The sequence below is a fragment of the Pomacea canaliculata genome, linkage group LG7 (assembly GCF_003073045.1).
Source record: "Pomacea canaliculata isolate SZHN2017 linkage group LG7, ASM307304v1, whole genome shotgun sequence".
NCBI lineage: Eukaryota > Metazoa > Mollusca > Gastropoda > Architaenioglossa > Ampullariidae > Pomacea > Pomacea canaliculata.
Window position 1 is genome coordinate 20,385,918 of NC_037596.1, and position 24,432 is coordinate 20,410,349.

The 24,432-nt window shown below is 46.7% G+C and overlaps 2 protein-coding genes across 5 annotated transcripts; both read left to right on the top strand.

Moving 5' to 3' along the window:
• Positions 1-40: 40 nt before the first annotated feature.
• LOC112569458 lies at positions 41-18,966 on the top strand. Its single transcript, XM_025247247.1, has 6 exons — positions 41-673; positions 13,459-13,773; positions 14,165-14,215; positions 15,499-15,549; positions 16,612-16,701; positions 17,537-18,966. The coding sequence occupies exons 1-5, from the start codon at positions 568-570 to the stop codon at positions 16,698-16,700; spliced, it is 612 nt and encodes a 203-aa protein (XP_025103032.1). The 5' UTR covers positions 41-567; the 3' UTR covers position 16,701; positions 17,537-18,966.
• Positions 18,967-19,454: 488 nt separating this feature from the next.
• LOC112569252 lies at positions 19,455-23,092 on the top strand. Of its 4 annotated transcripts, none has more exons than XR_003100349.1 (4): positions 19,455-19,930; positions 20,425-21,097; positions 21,457-21,926; positions 22,326-23,092. XR_003100349.1 is itself a non-coding variant. In XM_025246989.1 (3 exons), the coding sequence occupies exons 1-3, from the start codon at positions 19,849-19,851 to the stop codon at positions 21,716-21,718; spliced, it is 1,017 nt and encodes a 338-aa protein (XP_025102774.1). In that variant the 5' UTR covers positions 19,455-19,848; the 3' UTR covers positions 21,719-23,092. The 4 variants fall into 4 exon arrangements, 1 of the variants encoding a protein (XP_025102774.1); XR_003100350.1 differs by having other exon boundaries at positions 22,351-23,092; XR_003100351.1 differs by having other exon boundaries at positions 22,399-23,092.
• Positions 23,093-24,432: the final 1,340 nt, after the last annotated feature.

Genomic DNA, 24,432 nt, shown 5'->3' on the forward strand with positions numbered 1-24,432 from the left:
CTGTATGGCTGTCCTCACAGCTGTACACATGGCTGCTCTACCCTAGTGGTGGTCGGGGATCGAGCGACGTGAGCAGCAAGTGAAAATCACCGACAGAGAAGTGAGAAGCATTCCTGTAGCTGCACCATCACACCTCCCTAACCCCCCGTACACCCCTTTAACAACAGCCTACAGGGTACACAAGCTGGTGTGGGTGTCCTACAGTACATCAGTACAGCAGTACAGCAGTACATCAGTACAACATCAACAGCCAGCGTCTGGCGGACACAAACTCAAGAAAGACTGACTCGCCGTACTCTCTCACTAAACTCCTGTCGTGGGAGGAGCATTGACAGGGAGGATAATGAGAAGTGACTACCACTAGGGGGGGAGGTGTATGTGACAGTAAGAAAGGGAGACCTACCTTCAACATTCGCCATAAACACACAAGGGGGGCTGGTGGAGGTGTGTCCCGCCACAGGGCGTTACGCGATACCACGTGCCAGAAATAGTTTTGAGAAATTACCAGAAAATTGTAAGAAGAGGCGGCGAGAGTGCAGCCTGCTCCTAGTCTCCTGCCTGCTGCACATGGCGCCACTCGTGCCACTGACTTCTGTCCACAGCACAGTCGTCGTGGACGTGATGATAGTCATCGCTCTTGTCGTCAGCAACGTCATCCCGGCGGCCGGACAGGGTAGGTGTTTTAATTTCTCATCGATATGTACACACTGTGTGGTGTCTATAGCGGTTTGTTGTACAGACATCAATATGTACAGCTACATTGTCTAGCAATATATACATCAATATATACAGCTATACATTGTTGTCAGACATCACTATGTACAACTACAATGTTGTACAGACATCAATATGTACAACTACAATGTTGTTGTCCACTCATCGCTATGTACAGCTACACGTTGTTGTCCACTCATCGCTATGTACAGCTACAATGTTGTACAGACATCAATATGTACAACTACAATGTTGTACAGACATCAATATGTACAACTACAATGTTGTTGTCCACTCATCGCTATGTACAGCTACACGTTGTTGTACACACATCGCTATGTACAAAATCACTATGTACAGCTAACAACATTGTTGTCCACTCATCGCTATGTACAGCTACACGTTGTTGTACACACATCAATATGTACAACTACAATGTTGTACAGACATCAATATGTACACACAAACAATGTTGTTGTCCACTCATCGCTATGTCACCGCTACACGTGTTTGTCACACTCATCGCCTATGTACAGCTACAATGTTGTACCAGACAATCAATATGTACACACTACAACCACTGTTGTACAGACATCAATAATGTACAACTACAATGTTGTTGTCCACTCATCCGCTATGTACAGCTACACGTTGTTGTCCACTCATCGCTATGTACAGCTACAATGTTGTACAGACATCAATATGTACAACTACAATGTTGTACAGACATCAATATGTACAACTACAATGTTGTTGTCCACTCATCGCTATGTACAGCTACAATGTTGTACACACATCAATATGTACAACTACAATGTTGTACAGACATCAATATGTACAACTACAATGTTGTTGTCCACTCATCGCTATGTACAGCTACACGTTGTTGTACATATATCGCTATGTACAAAATCACTATGTACAGCTACACATTGTTGTCCACTCATCGCTATGTACAGCTACACGTTGTTGTACAAACATCGCTATGTACAAAATCACTATGTACACCACTGTTGTACTCACTGTATATCTATACTACTGTACAATGCCGTGTCCCAGCCAAAGCCAGGCTGTCCGCGCATGACAAACACAACACAAGACAGACAACAGTCCTGTGGCGCCCTCTGTGAAGTTAATGGCAATGACACGTTAAAGCACGTGAGTGTCTGGCACTGATGATGGCGATGGTGTTAGTCCACACCTTGTTCTGAGGACTGATAGTTGGTGTTGGTGTCTTGTGTTTGTTGTCTCTCATCTGTTGTTTGTTTGTCTCACGGCGGCCATACCACGTGATTGCCTCCACTTGAATTCGCTCCCTCCTCCTTCTCCTCCTCCTCCTAGGCCTACAAGCAGTGGGGGTGGCTTTGGGGTTGGGGGTTGACAAGGACGAGGATATTGTGTCTTATGAGAGAAAACAATGAACCGTGACAAAAGCATAGGTGAAATGATAAATACACAGTGAAACAGCATCACGGGCCATCTAAAGGTCACATGACACTTTGTGTCACGTGCTAGCGACAAACAACATATAGATAGTGACACTGTGTTATGTCACATCACTAATCTCAGTCACTAAATGACACATGGATACTGTGTCACGTGCTAGCGACAAATAACATATACAGTGACACTATGTTATGTCACATCAATAATCTCAGTCACTAAATGACACATGGACACTGTGTCACGTCCTAGCGACAAATAACATAGATAGTGGACACTAACTGTTATGTCATATCACTAATCTCTTTCAACTAAATGACACATGGACACTGTGTCACGTGCCAGCGACAAATAACAATAGATAGTGACACTCATGTTAGTCACATCACTAATCTCTGTCCATCAAATGACACACGGAGACTGTGTCACATCTCAAAGCCAACTACAATAAAGTAAATAAGCTACAGCTACAAAATGTTTTAGTCAGCGATACTACACCATGACATGTGACATGGGTGTCACACCACAGTATATACATGTTTGTTATGACACAATATCACCTCCACCATAAACATCACAACGTCTTCTACATCACTTAGTGTTTCACATCACAACAGTGCCTACACACATTGACATAACGATGACAGCGACAGTGTCACGTGCCAGTGACATGACGTGCACGTGGAGCCGTGGTGCTGGGAATGACGTCAGCAGGGCCGAGGAAACAGGCGGAGTTTTAGCACGTGCTGACGTGTAACAGCCAGCGCAAGGGATGACGGTTTATGTTTACAAACAGTGGACAACTACTGTATGGAGGGGACAGTGGGAGGCTTCAGCACCCAGCACCCGGCCACCTCTCTCACGTGCACCGGAGAGGGGTCAGGGGTCAGGGGCCAAGACTGCGAGAGGAAGCGGAGAAGTTTTGAAAAGTAAGGGGAATCACCACTCCTTTTTACATTCCACATGAGTGGAAGCCGTTGGGAAATGTGTCGTTACTGTTTATTTAGACCACTTCTCAGCTGGTTGTATCAGAGTTCACCTAGAGACGATCATGAAGAGCTTGTGCACACAAGTGAGTTCTGACAGCTTGATGGCAATGGCCCCCAGGGGGCATTTGGGTGACCAATCCACTCGATCGCTGTGTGTCAACCTGCACACCTACTGGCGACACCTGGTGTGTCTACCTGCACACCTACAGGCGACACCTGGTGTGTCTACCTGCTACAGTGTCTAAGTGTCTACTACAGGGCGGCGTCTTTAAATCTTAGGGTGCAGTTACACGGGGTCTGCACAAATATTTTAGGGTTTAGTTAGCCATGACATTCTGGACGAAGACGTGAGTGTTGGGTGCACACGAGTGGAGTAACTCCCACTGACTAGACACGACACTGACACTGACTTTACCCTGACAGTGACCATGAATTTTAGGATTTCTAGCTTTGAGCAGTATGGACAAAGGTCATTATACACAGAAGTAGAGGATGCATACAAGTTTGCCATACATGTACCAATAAGCAACAGCAAATGTATGATTGTATACATGACAGCAAAACATGAACGACGATGTGACTTACAACATAAAGGCTGGATCATCAACCACAGACATTTGTTATTAAAACATCACAGTTGGTGTCTGCAGTACACACTCATTCTGTGGAAGGAAGAGGCCGTCTTCCACTGAATTGAGCATTATCAATCAACACTTCAGGAATTGATTTTTTGCTAGTTTTCTTAAATAATACACAGACAAGAAAACGTCACGAGCTTTAAGCTGGAAGCCGGCTTAGAAACAAACAGACAAAGAAACAAACACACAAATCACCAGATTCACACTTTGCACAGTGATATGTGATTTTGGTGAAGGGCAAACGGCTCAGTGTGAAGTGTGTGTCATTGCCTGTCTCGGTGCTTTGTAGATGGTGTAGTAAAGACCCAACCTGACCGCTTGTGTTTTACCAGATATAAGTAGACATTACACAGTATAACTGTCCTGTAACTAATGTGACAGTTAACATGAACTGAGCTTTAGCTGAGGCCTGCTGGCAATCCTCAATAAGCACTCACCTTCAGTATCATTAAACAGAAATTGACATACTAAAAGAGTTTTCTCAGGTATCGGGATTAAACTCACCAAACTAAACAGAAATAATCATTATTTATTTCAAACTGCAGAGGGTCTTCCTCCTAATTTTTTAAACAAATTTCATTTACAACTTCTGATGGAGTGGTAAGCATCAAATAAGTAGTTCCTCGTGGCCGACAACCTCATGATCAGTTTAACGATCAAAGCAGAGATGACAGTCCAGAGACTAATAAGATAATAACTAATCATGTCCTCTGTGCCAACCCGTCATTTCTCACACCTTGTGATACTAATAATTAACAAAACATTCTTTGACCAAAAGCAGTCTGTGGCAAGTGTCATACACCCACTTTTTCTGTCACACATGTTATGTTAGTGAGTGCCCTCGCCTTTACTGTCTACAGCAGTGTTTTTACAGGTAGACACAACTTCTCCATCTCCCCTAGACACTGTCACTTGAGGCCGCGACTTCTGCTGTCACGTGACTGGTGTGATGGTGTGACCTTGTGTATCAACTAAGCTGGTAAGACACCCACAGCAACTGCTGATCATTAATCGTACTAAAATTTACTAATTACAACTGCTTCTCTTAGTCTCAGCAGTGGGTCGCAACTGCACGAGAGAAAGGATGTAGGCGGAGAAATAAAGGCTCGAGTACTTGTAACTGAACCACTCGACACAGCCATGCACTCGCGCTAACAATCCCTAGTTTGCAAAAATCGAACAATATCACTTATTTAATGAAGACTGATTCTTTGTGTGATGTACTGAGCTGATTCCCAAGTCCTACTACAGTTTCTGACATCAATACAAAAGTCGTGTGCGAGTAAAACAAATAATATTTCTAGGGAACTGTGTGTAACACGTTGCTCTAGAGTTTTCCGTTGTTCATAATCTGCAAAACGTTCGTTGATTAACTCAAGCTAGACACAGTAAGGACTCATCTTCACCACAGACTTGGTGTCAACAATCCACAAACATGGACCATGGACTGTAGAGACAATATTCTCACCAACATTTATGTTCTCATCGCCAATAAAGTTAGGGAGGGAAGACAGTCAGGGAGTGGTGAGTTGACAAGTGGGAGCATGGGAGGCAGACAGAGAATGATGCATGAGATGAAGACGAATGAGAGAAATGAGAGAGATGAGATGAGATGAGATGAGATGAGATTGAGATGCGAGCAAAGTGGAGATGTGAGGGGGAGGCCTGTCGACCCGTGAAATGATGTAACGGGTTGCGTCAGAGGTGGGAGTCCCAGAGACAATTGCTGGCTGTGTGGCAGGCAAGATAGCAAGCAATCTATAGACTTATTCATTGCTACACAAGTGAATGGATGCAAACGCAAGAGAGTTAGCTCTCACCGCGGAACAAAACAAACAGAAAACTTTAAATAAATAATTAAAGAAAAGAAAAAAAAGAAAGTAAGAAAGTGAAAGCCGGAAATTCCTTGCCCTCCCCTCTCATGATTGCCCCGACATTGGAAAAGTCTATTTTTCCTCATGTCTCCATCTGTCTTTCAGCTTTCCTTTTCATGAGTGCTAAACTTTTTCACACACTTCCGTTAAAAGTCGCCCTTGAAGCCTTCCCAGCATCCTCCACCCCCATCATTCACACGCTCGCCACAGAACACTAATGAGTTCTAACATGTTGCACGTGAGCAAGCTTAATAACTGACAACAGCTTCTCCTGTTTTCACGGATACAGACCGGAGAGAGAGACGGAGAAACAGAGAGAGAGATAGAGAGAGAGCCCTCTCAGCTACGAGGGTCGTTCAAAAAGTTTTAATTTTCACCCAAAAGAGAGCCCTGGCTGAACAATGTTGCTCTAATAAAGCCAAAGAAAAAGGATTTCTGTTTTAATTTTGTGTGCAGCTTCATACACACACCAAAAGTGAAGGCAGTGCCACAACATCTAAACATGGACAGAACAGGGGCCATGTGTCACGAAGTATCTGCTAAGGAAAGGTGTGACACCCAAGCAAATCCTTGAGGACATGGTAGAGACACTTGCACAGGTCTCCTCTACTCACGCAGCTGTGAAGACGAGGGCTGAAGAATTCAAGCGAGGCAGGGTCAGCACAGAAGATGACCCTCCGTCAGGTCGCCAAAACCTCAACCACTGATGATCAAGTTGATGCCATTCACCGTTTGGACTTGGATGACAGCCATCTTACTGTCCAGCAGATAGCCAAGTCCCTCGGCACTAGTTGTGGCTCAGTCCACATTGTTGTAACTGAGACCTTGGGGAGGACCAAGCTGTCTGCAGGATGAAGATGTCATCCTGTCTGCCAGGAAGTCCCACGCCCGAGCAGAAGGCTGGACATTTTCAGGGACACTTCTGACTCGCTTCCCGGCTGACCCTGACAGTCACTGCACCTGATGACTTTTACTCGAAAGTTTTTTGTCTGATTGTGGAATGCCAAAGACTTTTGCAATTTGTACTTTCTTCTCCTGACCCTTTCTGACTTTATCGTGTTGAGGGGACGCCGACCCTCGCCATGCTGACGGCGCGTGCTGTCGGTGAGCACGGAAACCCCGGACACCTGCACTTCAAGCTCTCACAATAAGAAAGCGACAAAGATGAAGGGAAATGGGTTAAAATCGTCTTTCCCAGATGCATCCTGAGTCACAGCCAAGAGTCACAGCCCGCGGGTACGCGGATTAGCTCCCCTTCTTCCAGCCACTCTTATTTCTGTGCACTTCTGCCCATGGAGAGTCGATGATCTGTTGTGGACTACATTAGATGTAGAGTACAGGCTGTGGTGGCGGTGACAAGGTTGTGGCGACGGTGCAAAACGTTCGAGCATTATATTCAGTTGCCATAGCAGCGCGCGAGAGCAGCACAGAATAGCTGATTCTTTCCTCACTTCATTAGCAGTCATTAGCAACAGACAGGACAACAGACGAGATTCAAAGTGATCCTGCTCCTTACCAGATTCTAAGCACTTTTATTAGGTCTTTACAATCCCTTGAAATAAAAAATTGACCTCCTCTTGGTTTTCCGGACCACGTGATCAGAAATGTAGTCCGGAATAAACGTCCAGAGGCCTTACAACAGTCCACTGAGGCAGGCTGGGAACCAACATGTCGTGGAGTTGAGATGTAAATACTTTGGTCTTATTGCACTAACGAGTCACTGGACACAGGGAGGCTCTCGCCATGGAGAAGCTCGACGTAACTAGGACCGACTATATATATAGCCATATATTATATTAGTATGTACATGCTGTGTATGTATCCATGGTCCTGTCACGGGGTATCTATATAAACCATACACTATATATATATATGATCCTGTCTTGGGCGAACATCCATATAAGTGTATCATTAGATATATCTATATAGTGTGTTTACATACATGGTCTTGTCTGGGCCGATATCTCTATACACAGTCCTGCTGTGTGGCGAATATCGAGATATATAGATATATCGATGTATCCATATACTAGATATACATGTATATAATAGATATACAGGGCTCTATTATGTGGCGAATAGATATCCATATACTATATATATATAATCTATGTTCCCACCTCGGGATAATATCCACCAGGGATAATATCCATAGATATATAGATATCCTTATATTGTGTATCTATGTATATACACAGATACACAATATACGGATATATATATATATGTCATGTATCTATGGAATATGTATATATGTTTACAATATCCCGTCTTGTGGCGAATATAGGGGTATTGATATATATATATTCATATAATAGATGTATATATTGTATTTTTATAAACATATATACACATACATCCAAGACCCTACATCGGAGCGAATCTCTAGAGCTCTCTCTGTATATATATATGCACATACACACGAGTATATATATAGTCCTGTCTGCAGGCGAAGATATATCTTCATATCCTCATTCTATTTATAAACTGTGTTTATATCCACTGTCGTGTTTCGGATCGAATATCCATAAATATATTTTTATATATATTTAGATATATTTCCATACACACACAGTGGCGCACATTTTTATTTGTAAACAACCAATGACCGACTTGATACTAAACACGTGGGCACTGGGGCGTGGCTGGTGCTTCCATTGTGTAGTCTTGGCTCGCTGATGTCTCAGCATCAGGACTGTGTGGGCCACTCCTCTACAGACGCCATCTTTGCCAGGATTGCCCACAAGGCAGCGGGCCGTTTATTGCCCACAAGGCAGCGGGCCACTTGTTGCCCACAAGGCAGTGGGCCATTTTTCCCTGGCTAAAGTGATGGTAGGGAGGGAGCGGTGCTGTTGCTGTGTCATTGCCTCCCTCCAGACGAGAAGGTGGGTGGCGGAGGTGGGAACGGAAACGAGAGGGTGACCACGTGACTTTCAAACTGGCTGACGGAAGTAGATAAAAAGACTAAAACGCTGAGGAAAGCTGTGAGTTGTGTAGCAAAATCTCAATCTTAGAAATAAAAGGACATCCGTGAGGTGTAAATGTCGCTTCTCGTCGCAGTTGAGTCACGTGACAATGACGGCAGTGTGGGTGGCGCTGAAGGGTCAGTGAAGTGCGACTAATAAAGATGACAACGGATGATGTACAGCAGCACGTGCCTTGGTGCGCAGCCGCATGCTCTCAATGCACCACAATCAAACTGCAGACTGGCAGCTGAAGAAGGAATAATTATTACAAAACACATGTTATTTCACACAGGAAGTAGGGCACGTCACCTGGCGAGCTCATCAGCGACGAAAGTTCAGCCGACTAAGGCAGGAGGTGGAGGTGGAGGTACTGCGAGAAGTAAGGTTGGGCAACAGTCAGGTCACGTTACATCACAGTCCCGTCACAGTCAGGTCACGTTACATCACAGTCAACTGTAGTCGACACTCGTCATCAGCTTTACCTCCACTTGAACTACCAACGACCTTCTTAGAAACTGATGATGATGTGTGATGTGTGATATAATGGTGGTATGTGATGTGTGATGTGATGTTGGCATGTGACGTGTGATGTGTGATACTTGTACTACTGTATTATTGCTGTTGTCGATGCTTGTCACCGGCCTGGTAGATGCCCACTAGGTGATTGTGTAGCTTCTAAATGTGTTAGTGTAGACTCGGTGTCTGAGGCCAACAGTTGGAATTATTGTTTTCTCGTCTGAAGTCCATTGATACGTCACGTGACCACGTCTGCTGAGGATATACTGGGTAGACGGTGTGGTGGGTGGGTTACAGCCGGGGTGGAGCAGGCTCCAGGCCTCCAAACGTTTCGTCGGCACGCGCCTGCCGGAGGCCTGGACACCTCCACACGGGGAGTTCGTGTGCACTGCAGCTTCCGGTCTTACTACGCACGTCACTGTGTGAATCGCGCCAGGGAGGGAGGCGTACATGCCACGTGTACCTCCGCCAATCTCCACGACCGCACTACATTCTGACAGGTCAAGGTCTACTCTTCTGGGCCTAGACGCACGCGCAAAGGTTTCTTTCGAGATGCAAGCGGATATCTTGGTATGCGAGAGGTGGGGTTGGGGTTTTGTGGTGGTGGGGTTGGGGTTTTGCTGGTGGTGGGGCTGGGGTGCGGGGGTGGGTTTTGTTGGGGTTGGGGATACCCAGCCAAGACAGGCGGCGAGAACGCGGGTCCCGCAAGGGAAGGGAGGCCAACACGCGGGCTGCACTGAGCGATGAAAGAACGGGAGGAGGCAGGCCATGACCTCCGTGCGGCGACAGTGACCCGTATGTTGCACTCTTACTCCACTAGCCCGCATCCCCACTGGCAAATATTTCCCCCGTTGTTTCCCCACTTGTGACTGCTTCACAGGGTCAGACCGTCGCACAGAGTTAGAGGATTGTTTCCTACTGTAGTCCATCTCTAAGACAAGCGCCGCTGATCTCTGAAGTGAGTCTGAATACAGACGAGGGTAAGATGTCCTCAAGCAACTGCTATAGCTGTGGTTAGTCACAGATAAATAATTTATGATCGTAAGTAGCTACTGTAGTACTTTCTGTGTAATATTTAACTCCGTGTAAACGGCCGGTGCAGCTGACCTTTGCCCTCGCACATGGGACTGGCACTTCCGCTTGCAGCATGCGCTGTCTTGTGCACGTGCTGTACACGTGCTGTACACGTGCTGTACATAGTTTCAACTGTTTAGCCGTGTACTTTCCGTTGTAAGTCATGTTGTTACTCGCATCTCTGCCATATTCATTGCCCGTATCTACCAAGATGGAGTGTAAGAGCGTGCACCAAGGTAAGATTTAGCGAGGGATGCCAGTGGAGCTTTGAAAGGCTTGGATGCGGGCAGCAGACGGGGCTTTGAGGGAAAACGGGGGATTCAAGCGGGTACCCACCTCAGCCCCTTGACGATACCGCTTTCAAATCCCGCCGGGCTCGCTCTTCGGTTTCCCGCAAGGGACCCAGAGCTCATCCCGGATGGGTCCCATAACTTGCAGGTTGGGTTCATGTTTTACGCCGTGCCAGCAGCTATGGCGACTAATCTCACGGCAAGGCAGCCAGCCCTGTGAACAGATGCAACATACAGAGAAAGAACAGCGTGCCCTAGACGAGAGCTGAACCCAGGGCAGCCAACCCTCACTGCTACAGGCGCCGCCCTCACGTGCCTCCTCTGTGGACACCCGGAGCAACTTTGTTTTGACGAATTAACAGCACAAACAGTTGAGACATTCACGCCGGGGGTCACGGGGTCATTCAACAAATAAGACGACGCTTGCCTGAGGCTGTCTACATCCTGATGTATCCTCCTCTCTCCTCTCTGCCGGGACTGTAGGGGACAACACCACACGAAACTCTCCTCCGACTACAGCCAAACGCCATCCTAAGGGCGATAACCGTCATGACCAGGGTCAGGGGAGGTAACGTCATAGACGAAAATACAGAAATCCTGACATTCAATGCGCAAATCAACATGTACACACATCGACATGTACAGACATCAACATGTACACACATCAACATGTACACACATCGACATGTACACACACCAACATGTACACACATCGACATGTACAGACATCAACATGTACACACACCATGTACACACATCAACATGTACACACACCAACATGTACACAAACCAACATGTACACACACCAACATGTACAGACATCAACATGTACACACATCGACATGTACAGACATCAACATGTACACACATCAACATGTACACACACCAACATGTACAGACATCAACATGTACACACACCAACATGTACACACACCAACATGTACACACACCAACATGTGCACACACCAACATGTACACACACCAACATGTACACACACCAACATGTACACACACCAACATGTACACACACCAACATGTACACACACCAACATGTACACACACCAACATGTGCAGACATCAACATGTACACACACCAACATGTACAGACATCAACATGTACACACACCAACATGTACACACACCAACATGTGCAGACATCAACATGTACACACACCAACATGTGCAGACATCAACATGTACACACATCAACATGTACACACATCAACATGTACACACACCAACATGTGCAGACATCAACATGTACACACACCAACATGTACAGACATCAACATGTACACACACCAACATGTACACACACCAACATGTACAGACATCAACATGTGCAGACATCAACATGTACACACACCAACATGTGCAGACATCAACATGTACACACATCAACATGTACACACATCAACATGTACACACACCAACATGTACAGACATCAACATGTACACACACCAACATGTACACACACCAACATGTGCAGACATCAACATGTACACACACCAACATGTACACACACCAACATGTACACACATCAACATGTACACACACCAACATGTGCAGACATCAACATGTACACACACCAACATGTACAGACATCAACATGTACACACACCAACATGTACACACACCAACATGTGCAGACATCAACATGTACACACATCAACATGTACACACATCAACATGTACACACACCAACATGTACAGACATCAACATGTACACACACCAACATGTACACACACCAACATGTGCAGACATCAACATGTACACACACCAACATGTACACACACCAACATGTACACACATCAACATGTACACACACCAACATGTGCAGACATCAACATGTACACACATCAACATGTACACACATCAACATGTACACAAACTAACATGTCCACACATCAACATGTCCACAAACCAACATGTCCACACATCAACATGTCCACACACCAACACGTACAGACATCAACATGTCCACACACCATGTACACACATCAACATGTACACAAACCAACATGTACACACATCGACATGTACACACATCAACATGTACACACACCAACATGTACACACATCAACATGTACACACATCAACATGTACACCAATCAACATGTACAGACATCAACATGTGCGTGTCACAATAAAACAAATGCACAAAAGCTCTGTAACATCTGGCCACGCTGTACCACTCACCATCAACATGGATGTCTACAGTTCACACTAGAAAGCTTCCGGCCACGCCCACTGTCAGTCAAGCTCTCTGGCAGCAGCAGGTCGTGCTGACAGTCTAGGACAGTTACTCCGACTCCGCTAGTGGTTCTTCTTACGGGTGGAGGACACTGAAGTCCGTGTGTCACCAGAGACATCAATAGTCGGCTGTAACAACACGGACATTCGCCCTTTGACTGTCAATCCAAAAAAAAACTGACTTGAAATGCAGCGCAATGATGTTGTGTTTTGACCCCAAAGACTGTTACACGAGTGAATGTGACCCCAAAGACTGTTACACGAGTGAATGTGACCCCAAAGACTGTTACACGAGTGAATATGACCCCAAAGACTGTTACACCAGTGAATGTGACCCCAAAGACTGTTACACGAGTGAATGTGACCCCAAAGACTGTTACACGAGTGAATGTGACCCCAAAGACTGTTACACGAGTGAATGTGACCCCAAAGACTGTTACACGAGTGAATGTGACCCCAAAGACTGTTACACCAGTGAATGTGACCCCAAAGACTGTTACACCAGTGAATGTGACCCCAAAGACTGTTACACCAGTGAATGTGACCCCAAAGACTGTTACACTAGTGAATGTGATCCCAAAGACTGTTACACCAGTGAATGTGATCCCAAAGACTTTTACACCAGTGAATGTGACCCCAAAGACTGCAACTTGTTGGGTAGGTGGCGCTGCAGTACTATGTCCTGACGCACGTTGCAGAACACCCGCTGCGGCAGATGCAGCTGGAGATACCGGAGGGCGCGGTGATGGTGGAGTGTCGGTTCAACGTGTCCAACCTGGTGCTTGTCAACATGTCGGAGAGAGGACAGCCCCACAATGTGTTCGCTGGGGTCAAGGAGAGGAGGTGTGAAAGGTTACTGACCTTCTCACACTGTCGGTTCACCGAGGATTCTGTCACCCTGTGGGCAGTCTTCACAAACGTGACAGTGGCAGCTGCTCGCACCGTCTTCTGCAACCAGACGACCATCGCAGACGATACGACTGTCGACAAGTCTTTCAACATCACTTTGGGAGGTACGACTGTCGCACCTGCTCCCTCCACTGCTGTCTGCTTCTCTACCGCAGGTGGGATGGGCGGGACGACAATGGTTACAGAGTATTTTCTTGTGTAATAGTCAGTCAGGTCATCGCATGTCATCAGTGAGGTGTAGACCAGTCCGTGATGACACTCATTCTACCCGTCATCGCTCATTAGTGATAATGTTGTTGATGTTACCAGACCGTTGTAATCATCATCAGCGATTGTCAGGTTGTCTCGGACCTCTGTAGCTTGTCACTAACACTTGTAACACAGTGAGGTGGCTTTTTAGTTAGTGAGTAAACAAGTAAACAAACAACAATTAAACAGTGACTTAGTAATAAACCTCAGATGACATTTGTCATGAATAGCACTGTACATTTTCAGATTATATCACACCAGCACCAGACATCGGGACTACTACTGTTGCCACAACAGGTAAAAATATTTTTCTCACCATTTCCTTGTCCTCTACTTCTCTCTCTCTGTCATGTGACCTACCAATAAGTGCCTTGCCCTCCATCCAAGTGTACTGATGGTCTAGCAGCAAACATGATGTAAACAAACAAGACAGTAAGACAACAGCCTGAAGACAACACAAACTGCGCTGAGGTGGCAAGGATCAGAAAGTAGACGCTGTGGGTGAGTCGATCAGACCAGCCATCGAATCAAGTAGTAAAAAGTTGGGAAAAAACATTTCTCGCCTCAAGCCACAGCCTGGGCTGGTGAGGGACACGATGAGGGACACGATGAACAGCAGCAGTGAAGGACAGGACAGACCTGAGGCTGTGGCGGGGCCAGGGGCAGCTTCTGGCCGTGCAGCTCTCACCAGCTGCAGAATGTTCTAGAACAGCGAGTGTTTACAGCTGTGCCTGCCTGGCAGGACAGTGGATAAAGCTGCCTTTCTCTGCCACTCTTGTGGTCAGCCTCGTCTGGAGGATGGGGTCAGCTTGGGGTTAGTCAGCTTTTATTGACAAAAACAAAATGTCCGTTTTTAAAGAAGCAGGGTTGGCCATCGTGCTTTGCTGCCCTCAGTTCATCTTGTCTACCACCTCGTCTACCATCTTGTTTTGCTGCCCTCACTTCATCTTGTCTACCACCTCGTCTACCATCGTGCTTTGCTGCCCTCAGTTCATCTTGTCTATCATCTTTTTTCGCTGTCCTCGTTTCAGACCTTTGCTTTTTCCAGGTTTGCAGCGATCGCTATTTATTGTCTTTTTATTGTTTAGTTAATGTTTTTTCCAACAGTCGTCATTGCCTAACTAATGGAGAATCCTTTAAGATGATGGAATATTTCTCTCCACACAATAACTGGACATCAGCCTAGTCTGCATGATAAGATGATGGATTATGTTTGTCCACACAATAACTTGAATAATAAATTAAGGTTAGTCCACATAATAAGTCGACACATTATGTTCGGCTGCACAGTAAGTGTGATGATAATGTAAGTCTACATACAGTACTGGACTTGTGTATGATGGGATTGTGTGTCTGTGTGTGTGTCTGCATGTGTGTCTGTGTGTGTGTCTGCATGTGTGTCTGCATGTGTGTCTGCGTGTGTGTGTGTGTGTGTGTGTCTGCGCGCGCGTGTGTGTGTGTGTGTGTGTGTGTGTGTGTGTGTGTGTGTGTGTGTGTGTGGTGTGTGTGTGTGTGTGTTTGTGTGTGTGTGTGTGTTCTGCGTGTGTGTCTGCGTGTGTGTCTGCGTGTGTTTAATGCAGAGAAAGCTACAGCAGCTACCCTGCAGGCCTCCTCATGTCCACTAAATGAAGGTGAGTACACTTCTCTCACTCTGTGTGGATACATGAGTATACTTGTATCTAATTCTCAGTCTTTGTTTATATGAGTAGACACACCTCTCACTAGTTCTCTGTGCGTATATGAGTTCACAGTTCATATTGTCACTCTGTATACTTAGTAGTACACATCCTTAAATCTCACTGTGTATGTATGAGTGCACTTGTACACAATTCTCGCTCTTTGTGTGTGTGTATTTATGTATATCTTAAAAGTCAGGTTTGCTTTATGACGGGTACCTGCATGTGCGTATGTTTTCTGCTGTATAACCAGACTGTTGGCACCTGTATAGATGTCCTGTGTGTACCTGTGTGTACCTGTGTGTACCTGTCTGTACCTGTCTTGTCTGCTGTATAACCAGTCAGACTGTTGGCACCTCCTGTCCTGTATAGTTGTACTGTGTGTACCTGTGATGTATGATGTAGGTACAAATGTGACTGGACTGTAACCTGGACAAGGAATCATGTGACCTCAGGGGAATTACAATACTAAGGTTTGTATTAAAACATCCTCTGCTGCCTTGCTGTCTAGCACACCTGCAGGTTATCAGCAGAAATAATTGATGGCGGAACATCTAAGGCAGCGGTTCTCAACCTGTGAGGCGCGACGTCCTTACAAGGGGGGCACAAAGGTGGTCATTTTTTACAAGGGGGGCACAAAGGTGGTCATTTTTTACAAGGGGGGCACAAAGGTGGTCATTTTTTACAAGGGGGGCACAAAGGTGGTCATTTTTTACAAGGGGGCACAAAGGTGGTCATTTTTTTACAAGGGGGGCACAAAGGTGGTCATTTTTTAAAGTTTCTTATACCGGTATTAGTGAAATTATCTTACATTGCTGGCTAAGAGGGGGGGGGGCGCGGACGTACCTTTGTTCGTCAGGGGGGCGTCAGAAGTAAAAGGTTGAGAGCCGCTGATCTAAGGTGACATGCCTAAAACACTCCCCACAAATAGTAGTCTACAAGCACTGTGTGGGGGAATGTAAAGGGGAATAGCTACAGAAGTATATCCTTCCTTAACGGCTGTACATCTGTCCTCAGCGTCTACATCGTCGGTGAGCATCCTGCTGGTTGCTGTGGTGGTGGTGCTGGCAGTCCTCACATCACATCAGCGCCTCCCATGCAAGTGATGTAAGTAGTATGTAGATGACAGTCACTTGTATAGTGAAGGTCAATACTTACTGTCTGTATGTGAAGCCTGACTGAGTAGCGAGGGTCTGGGGTGTGTAGTGGCAGTGGTTGTAGTGTAGTTGTGTAGTGTAGCTGTGTAGTTGTGTAGTGGCAGTGGTTGTAGAGTAGTTGTGTAGTTGTGTAGTGTAGTTGTGTAGTGTAGTTGTGTAGTGGCAGTGGTTGTAGAGTAGTGGTCTAGTGTAGTTGTGTAGTGTAGTTGTGTAGTTGTGTAGAGTAGTTGTGTAGTTGTGTAGTTGTGTGGTTGTGTGGTTGTGTCGAGTAGTTGTGTAGTTGTGTAGTAGTGTAGTTGTGTAGTGTAGTAGTGTAGTAGTGTAGTAGTGTAGTTGTGTAGTGGCAGTGGTTGTAGAGTAGTTGTGTAGTTGTTTAGTTGTGTGGTTGTGTGGTTGTGTCGAGTAGTTGTGTAGTAGTGTAGTTGTGTAGTGGCAGTGGTTGTAGAGTAGTTGTGTAGTTGTGTAGTTGTGTGGTTGTGTGGTTGTGTCGAGTAGTTGTGTAGTTGTGTGGTTGTGTAGTTGTGTAGTGTAGTAGTGTAGTTGTGTAGTGGCAGTGGTTGTAGAGTAGTTGTGTAGTTGTGTAGTGTAGTTGTGTAGTTGTGTGGTTGTGTAGAATAGTTGTGTAGTGTAGTTGTGTAGTGTAGTTGTGTAGTGTAGTTGTGTAGTGTAGTTGTGTGGTTGTGACAAACACTTGTCTCTGGCATCACACCGTCCTTGTTTACTTGTTTACCTGTGTGAACTGCTGTAGTTTGGTGCAGTCACCTTGTTTATTATCCTGTCAACAGGAATTCATTCGACAGTCAACAGGGAGTCATCCATTTCCTCTGTTTATGTTTCAAGCCTCACTCCGGGTAGATGAACAGTTCTGGGAGGTCGTCTGTACGGACAAGCAGGCGAATAGTTGCTACAGTCACAAACATTGTGTGTGTGTGTTGGAGAGTGTGTGTTGGAGTGTGTGTTTGTGTGTTGGAGAGAGAGAGAGAGTATTTATCGTCGCGTGCTGTGGTTTGCTGCCTTGTGGGTGAGGTGCTGCACCAGGGTGAATGGTGGAGGGAAGAGCCCCCCAGTGGCAGTGGCTGTCGAGGTCTGAAGACTTGAAGCTGTGTGTCTACGACCTGTTGCCCTCCAGCTGTGCGCTACTCCTACACAGCTGTCCATACAGCAGCTGCCGCAGCAGGCGACGGTGAGGTATGGCGGCTGGCGTGTCCACCTACAATATGAGGATGTGGATGGTGGGACGTGGCAAGACGTCTCTGTCGGCAGGTGTCGCTACTCGGGTAGACTGTCAGCCTGCTGGTGAGCTTGGCACCACTCGCTCTGACACTGTCAACCACAGCCTCAGCCACTCCATTGTTGATCTCTACCTCGATGTTTGTCGTGTGGAGACCTCTGCACAGGGAGGGGAAGGCTTGAGGTTGCCTCCCTTCACTGAGGTGAGCAGCTCCTTGGACGGCTTGTGAGGGCACCTAGAGCAGGGTGTCAGGCTCCGGGGTACCCACGGTCACCTAGAGTATGACGAGTCTTCATGGTACTGATGGTCAGCAAGTGCGCCGACACTCAGTCTCCCTCAGACATCATGTGACCCTGGGTACATGTGAACCTGGGTACTATGTGTGTGGGGTACATCCATCATGTGACCCTGGGTACTGTGTGGGCAGCAGTCATCAGCGAACTACATCCCTAATTATGTTGACATTAATGATGTAGCTCCGTAGACTGAACAGTCTGCCACCCACCTGATGTCGGACTGCAAGCCCCTCTGTTGTCACGAAGAGTTATCCGTTTGTACATGTGTATGCGTACTTGTCTGTTGGCTCGTGTGTCTTTGCTGATGTCCGTGTACATGATTGTCTGTACTCACCTGAATGTTATCCCGTGTTTGTATCAATCCGCCAGATGATGCGGAGGGTTTTACATTATTGTCAAGACCCTAGTTGCAGGTTATTTGTGAATCGTGCAGGAAGGTGTTTGTTGTCTCTTGTGAAATGAGAACATACATCTGAGATGACTTACTGGTGACGTACTCACCACACGTCACTTGTCTGTGACTGACTCCTGGTGTGTAGCCTTGTGTAATAAATCATTTTAAAGTAGCAAACACTACTGGTGTCGCATGTTCATTATAAAAAGAAAATCTGTGAAGAAATCAAATTAATGTTGTGTTTGTGAAATGACTGTCGCTGATGACGCCACGGCACCATCTGTCGATGGACTAAGACAAAAAGAAAAACAAACAAACAAATTTTGATTTTGATTGTAGAGGACGAAGCGCGCAGTAGAAAACAACATTGTGTTATACTACAGTATAAAGTAGTATATATAAATACGTATCTATCTATAGATCAAGACTGTCTGATGATTGTCTGGGGAAGAAGGTACGGAGAGCAATGTCGGTGAGAGAGTTTACGTGAAGTGGTCCGTCGCTGCACTTGACAACAACTTGAGTTTATCTCTCCGTGACTATAACTGATTGAACTGCACTTGACAGCTACGTGAGTCCGTGACTATAACTGATTGTACTGCACTTGACAGCTACGTGAGTCCGTGGATATAACTGACTGAACTCCATGTTGTCTGTAGTCACATGATGTTGTCAAATGTCGGCTTCAGCTCCGCTGTCGTCGGGTACAAAACAGAGAAAATGATTGTTGACACAGATTACTGCGTTCCCCTGTAAAAACACACATCGGCTACTCAGTTTATCCCTGTAAACGCGAAAAGTCACGTGGTACAGCTTCCCCCTTGTAAGCACGGAGGTTCGCTCCTTCCGTCTGGCATCGTGTTGTCGTCGACAGACGACGCCCGCCATTCGTTGCTGATGAGCCGCATCCGCTGCTTGTGGCGCCCTCTAGCCTTAGTGACGTGCAGGAAATCCGTAAGTCTTAAGATGTGTTTTTTTGAAATAGTTTTTGTAGAGAAGGAAGTGAATTGTTTGCCACGTGATGAGATAAGATCTCAACCCACTGAGCGCGATCTCATCAGATTCAAGCGCCATCTTGGTGTCGTGGAGCAGTGAGCGCCCTCTGGTGGCAGCCACCCACAGTGTCACCCGAGTGTCACACACAGACACACACACACTCACGCTCTCATACTCACGATGACAAGACAGAGGCTACGTCACGTGACCTACCTGTGGCTGCTGGCCAGGCTGCTCTGCGTTCAGTGTGACGTCACGACAGGTGAGAAATTGTTTCCCACCCAGAATCGAACTCCTAGTGAGAACTGTAGACGCTGGTCTTCTAGTGTTGCTGAATGATTTAGCAGACATTAACTGGGTATTTTTTTTATCAAAACCAAAAATAAAGTTGTAAGTGTTTAGCTTTTTTCAATTTATTTTTATTTCACTTTGACTTGCAGTTACTTGCAGTGACTTGTAGTTACTTGTAGTTACTTGTAGTTACTTGCAGTGACTTGCAGTTACTTGTAGTTACTTGCAGTGACGCAGTTACTTGCAGTTTGTAGCAGACGATCAAACACCCACTCGCGCAGTGATATCCAAAGAAAATAGTGCACTCTCCACATCTCTGTGCACGCTGTAATAATGTGAACCTAACAGTTTCCTGTGTCTCAACTGTTACATTAATTGTGTAGCATGCACTGACCACTGGCTCTCGCTGACATGTTACACGTGTTACACTGACAGGAAGCCATGTTGTGCTGACACTGTGTGCAGGTTACCTGGAGACACGACTGGTTGACCAAGTCACCTGCACTTATCACAATGAGTCGCTGATTGTTCTGAAGCTGCAAGACACAGCGACTGGCACCACGGTCTGGTACAACACACACTCACACGCCTGCGGCAGCAACTTCTCTTTCTCCGGGTGTTCACCTTCGTCTGACTACGTCAGTGTCAAGGCCGTCATCACTGACCTCCAGTCCCACCCACGAGGTACCCGAGTCCTGACATGTCAGGCTGTGCTTCTGCAAGGCCAGGGTGTCGTGACTAAACACTTGGGCAGTGTCACAGTCACACGACAGGATGCAACATCCACTGGGCCTGACACCACCCTGACATCCGGTACCCAGACTCTGACCACGGGTAGCGCCGTCACTGCAGGTCCTGTTGATGAGACAAATACATCTGGCACATCAGGCAGGTCCAGCAGCGCTGATCAAAGATTCTCTGACACGCCTGACACACCTGACACACCAGGTGATACTACTGGTAGTCAAGGACAACATGACACACCTGACACACGTGACACACCAGGTGATGCTACTGGTAGTCAAGGACAACACGACACGCCTGACACGTCACCACTGACGGTGTGGATGCTGGGTGCGCTGAGTGCGGGGCTGGTGCTGCTGGTCGCCCTTGCTGCGCTGCTGGCTGTTAAACTGAAGTAAGTTATCTCCCCTTCTCAGCCTCCCTACCTTCCTCACCTGCTGCCTGTACCCGTATGTTCCTCGTCTTCCGGGTGTCTGTGTGTCCACGTCTGCCAGTTAGCTGTGTCTACCTATGTAAACCTCTCTAAAACATTGCATGGCTTCTGGTGGATTTAGCAGCCAGCGCGAGAGGCTTCACCTCATTGTATCTGTGTGTGTGTGTGTGAGTGTGCGTGTGTGAATGTGTGTCTACGTGTATGTGTATGCGTGAGTGTGCGCGCGTGTGTATACGTGTTTGTGTGTGAGAATGTGTGTACGTGTGTAAATTTGAATGTGTGTGTGTGTGTGTGACATTTTCACACGCTACTTGTTGCAGACGAGAGAAGCGGAACTCTGAGACCCGGATGTACCTCATACCCGAGTCGCTGCCCCTGCATAACTCCCGCCTGCCTGTGACCAGGAACAGTTACCTCCCCGCTGTTTGCGCCTTCTCTCCTCCCCATGTCCGCCAAACACCTTCCGTCCCCCCAATATCGTCCCGCCAACGCCACCTGCGGCACCCAGACGTCTGTCCCCTGCGACCACGCGAGGTCTACCTCACCCCGAGCATCCCGAAATTCTTGCCCCCTGACCTCTGACCATCGTGTTCAGTCCCACAACCCCTACACTGAGCGCGGGCTCACAGAGGGCGGACAGGGGCGCTGAGTCGCCAACAGATCCAGCATCCCTGACGACAGCAGCAGCGGCATCCACGACACCGACCTCTACAACTCTGTGGCTGACTTCACGGATGAGTCGGGTGGGAGTGTCGATTCTGTGTCCACTTAGAGCTTTATCTGAACACAGGTAGGTGGACTGCATCATGAACTCTGTGTGAACACAAGTAGGGGGATTACATCATGAACATATTATTATTATTAAACAGCAGATGGGTAAAGACTGTTTACATGAAAGTCAACAGTAAGCTAAGAACAAAGCTAGGCAGTAATCATGTAAACACAATAAGTACTAGCTGACATCAGACACTGTTTATCTCAGAAGACATTTATATTGTGTGTTATTTATATTACAGCTAGTCCTGTACATAAAGTGATTTCTCATTGAGAGATGATGATTATGACTATGATGAAGATGATGATGATGATGATGATGATGATTATGACTATGATTATTATTACTGTACATAGTACTACATATCAGTGAGCACGTATCACTGTCTGTGTGCACGTGGCTGACACTTGCCAGTCTACCTGTCCTCACCTGTCACCAGAACTTGTTCTCCACTGACTGAGCTGCTCACAAGATGAACTGTCCACAGGCCGACAGTGTGTCCAGGTGTGACTGCAGTGCTGGAGGTGTGCTAGCAGGATGAAGACAGACAGACAGACAGACAGACAGACAGACAGACAGACAGACAGACAGACAGACAGACAGACAGACAGACAGACAGACAGCCCACCTGACCATCCTACTCTTACCATGTGGAGGTTTCAGCAGTGGCAGACCTGTCTTATGTTCATCTTGTGTTCCTGTGATGTTGACTTGTGCCAGTGAGCATCGCCTCCTAAGTGACAACGAAAAATAAACAAAGGAATAAACAGATGGTGGAGGAACAAAGGAAGAGAGAGAGAGGAAAAAAAGTACAAGGAACAGTCTTTAGTAACATTCACGCGCGCACACATATGCACGGACACAGACAGATACGCACACACGCACACATAGAGACGCACGCACACACACGCACGCGCGCACACACACACACACACACACACACACACACACACACACACGCGCACACACACACACACACACACACACACACACACACTGTAACACCATTGTGTAGGAATATTCGGGATGCAGTTCGTGATGAAGAGAGAGAGAGAAAATATGTTCATCGCAATTACGTTATGATTTGTCTATGAATTGTTAAAATAAACTAATATTGCAAATAGTGTGTTAGATGTCTGTGTGTGTATGCATACCCTTGTGAGCAAAACAAAAATTTCTGTCCTGGGTCTGCTCGACAGACAATAAAGTCTGATTTGATTTGATTTGATTTGATTTGAATGTACGAAGAAGAGACAACGACGACGATGGCGACGACGATAACGATAATAATCTTCCTTTATGACAGCTTGTCTTTCATTAGTTGTTGCACTGAGAAGCAGGAAGTAGAGAAGGTGAGTAGCACAGAGCTTGGTGTGTGAGGGCGCGTACACATCATCCCATAGTTGCTATGGAAACTCAGTGATTCCATCTCACAGTCACAGTGTCTCAAAGTTACAGTGTTACATCACACAGTGTCTCACAGTCACAGTGTTACATCACACAGTGTATTATTGCCTGATTTTTATGAAATTACTAATAAAGTTCCACAACAAATAGTCTCTAACCCAGGGGTGGGCAATTAATTTTCCCAAGGGGCCGCATGAGAAACTGTGATGGTTCTAGAGGGCCGGACTAATATAGTTAACTCAGTTTTACCCAATACTGTATGTATAGTATATAGTATATATACTGGCGGGCGGGCCAGCGGGCGGGCCGGTCAGAGACAGGAGGCGGCCCGCGGGCCGGCGTTTGCCCAGGTCTGCTCTAACATGTGCTGTGCGGCTTCTCTAACAATAATCCTCCTCTCCGCCTGTTTTCTTTGTACACGTCATCAGTCGCGCGCGCGCCCGAGGAGAGGACAGCACCGCGTGACCTCGGCCTCGTTGTGGGGCTGTGAGATGATGTAGATAACAAGAGCAAGCACAGTGTCGGGCAGAGTGAAGATCATCTAACACCTCAGTGCTAAGTGGCCACTTACATCGCGCCTAGATAACCGCGGATAAGTGTTTTCAAACTGATGCACGCACTTTAACCTCTCGACACGACGAACTGCAGCAGTGTGTGCCCGCCCTCAACACATGATGAGAGAGAGATGGAGGAAGCGATGAGAAAATAAAAACGATTTAAAGAGACGATATAGTGTGTAGCGTGTTGTGTTTTGTGTAACATAAATGGTAATGCTCGAGCCTCATCCCCGCTAAGATCACGTGACTTAACAGACAAGGGAGTCACGTGACGCACGACAGACAATTAGCGGCAATGCCAGCACCCGGGGTGTGTTTGGGTCTGAGGTCAGTATTGTCACACTTGCCACCTGCGGGACATGTTTGTGCTGCTGGTACCTTGACCTGCTCGTGCCACTTGTCAGTCTGACAGCAACCATCAGCATCTCTGGACTTCACGGCTGTCCGCAGGTCACGTGACCAGCCTTCAGGGCTAATACCCGGGTAGAAAGGGTGTGTAGGTAGGGAGACGGGTACAGACACACTGAACCCTAGGGTAGACGACACCACATGCCTGG

Coding starts and splice junctions, on each gene's coding strand:
- LOC112569458 (XM_025247247.1), top strand. CDS start 568: ATGGCGCCACTCGTGCCACTGACTTCTGTCCACAGCACAGTCGTCGTG. Junction 674..13,458: donor CATCCCGGCGGCCGGACAGG/GTAGGTGTTTTA, acceptor CGCACGTTGCAG/AACACCCGCTGCGGCAGATG. Junction 13,774..14,164: donor TTTCAACATCACTTTGGGAG/GTACGACTGTCG, acceptor GTACATTTTCAG/ATTATATCACACCAGCACCA.
- LOC112569252 (XM_025246989.1), top strand. CDS start 19,849: ATGACAAGACAGAGGCTACGTCACGTGACCTACCTGTGGCTGCTGGCC. Junction 19,931..20,424: donor TCAGTGTGACGTCACGACAG/GTGAGAAATTGT, acceptor CACTGTGTGCAG/GTTACCTGGAGACACGACTG. Junction 21,098..21,456: donor CTGCTGGCTGTTAAACTGAA/GTAAGTTATCTC, acceptor TACTTGTTGCAG/ACGAGAGAAGCGGAACTCTG.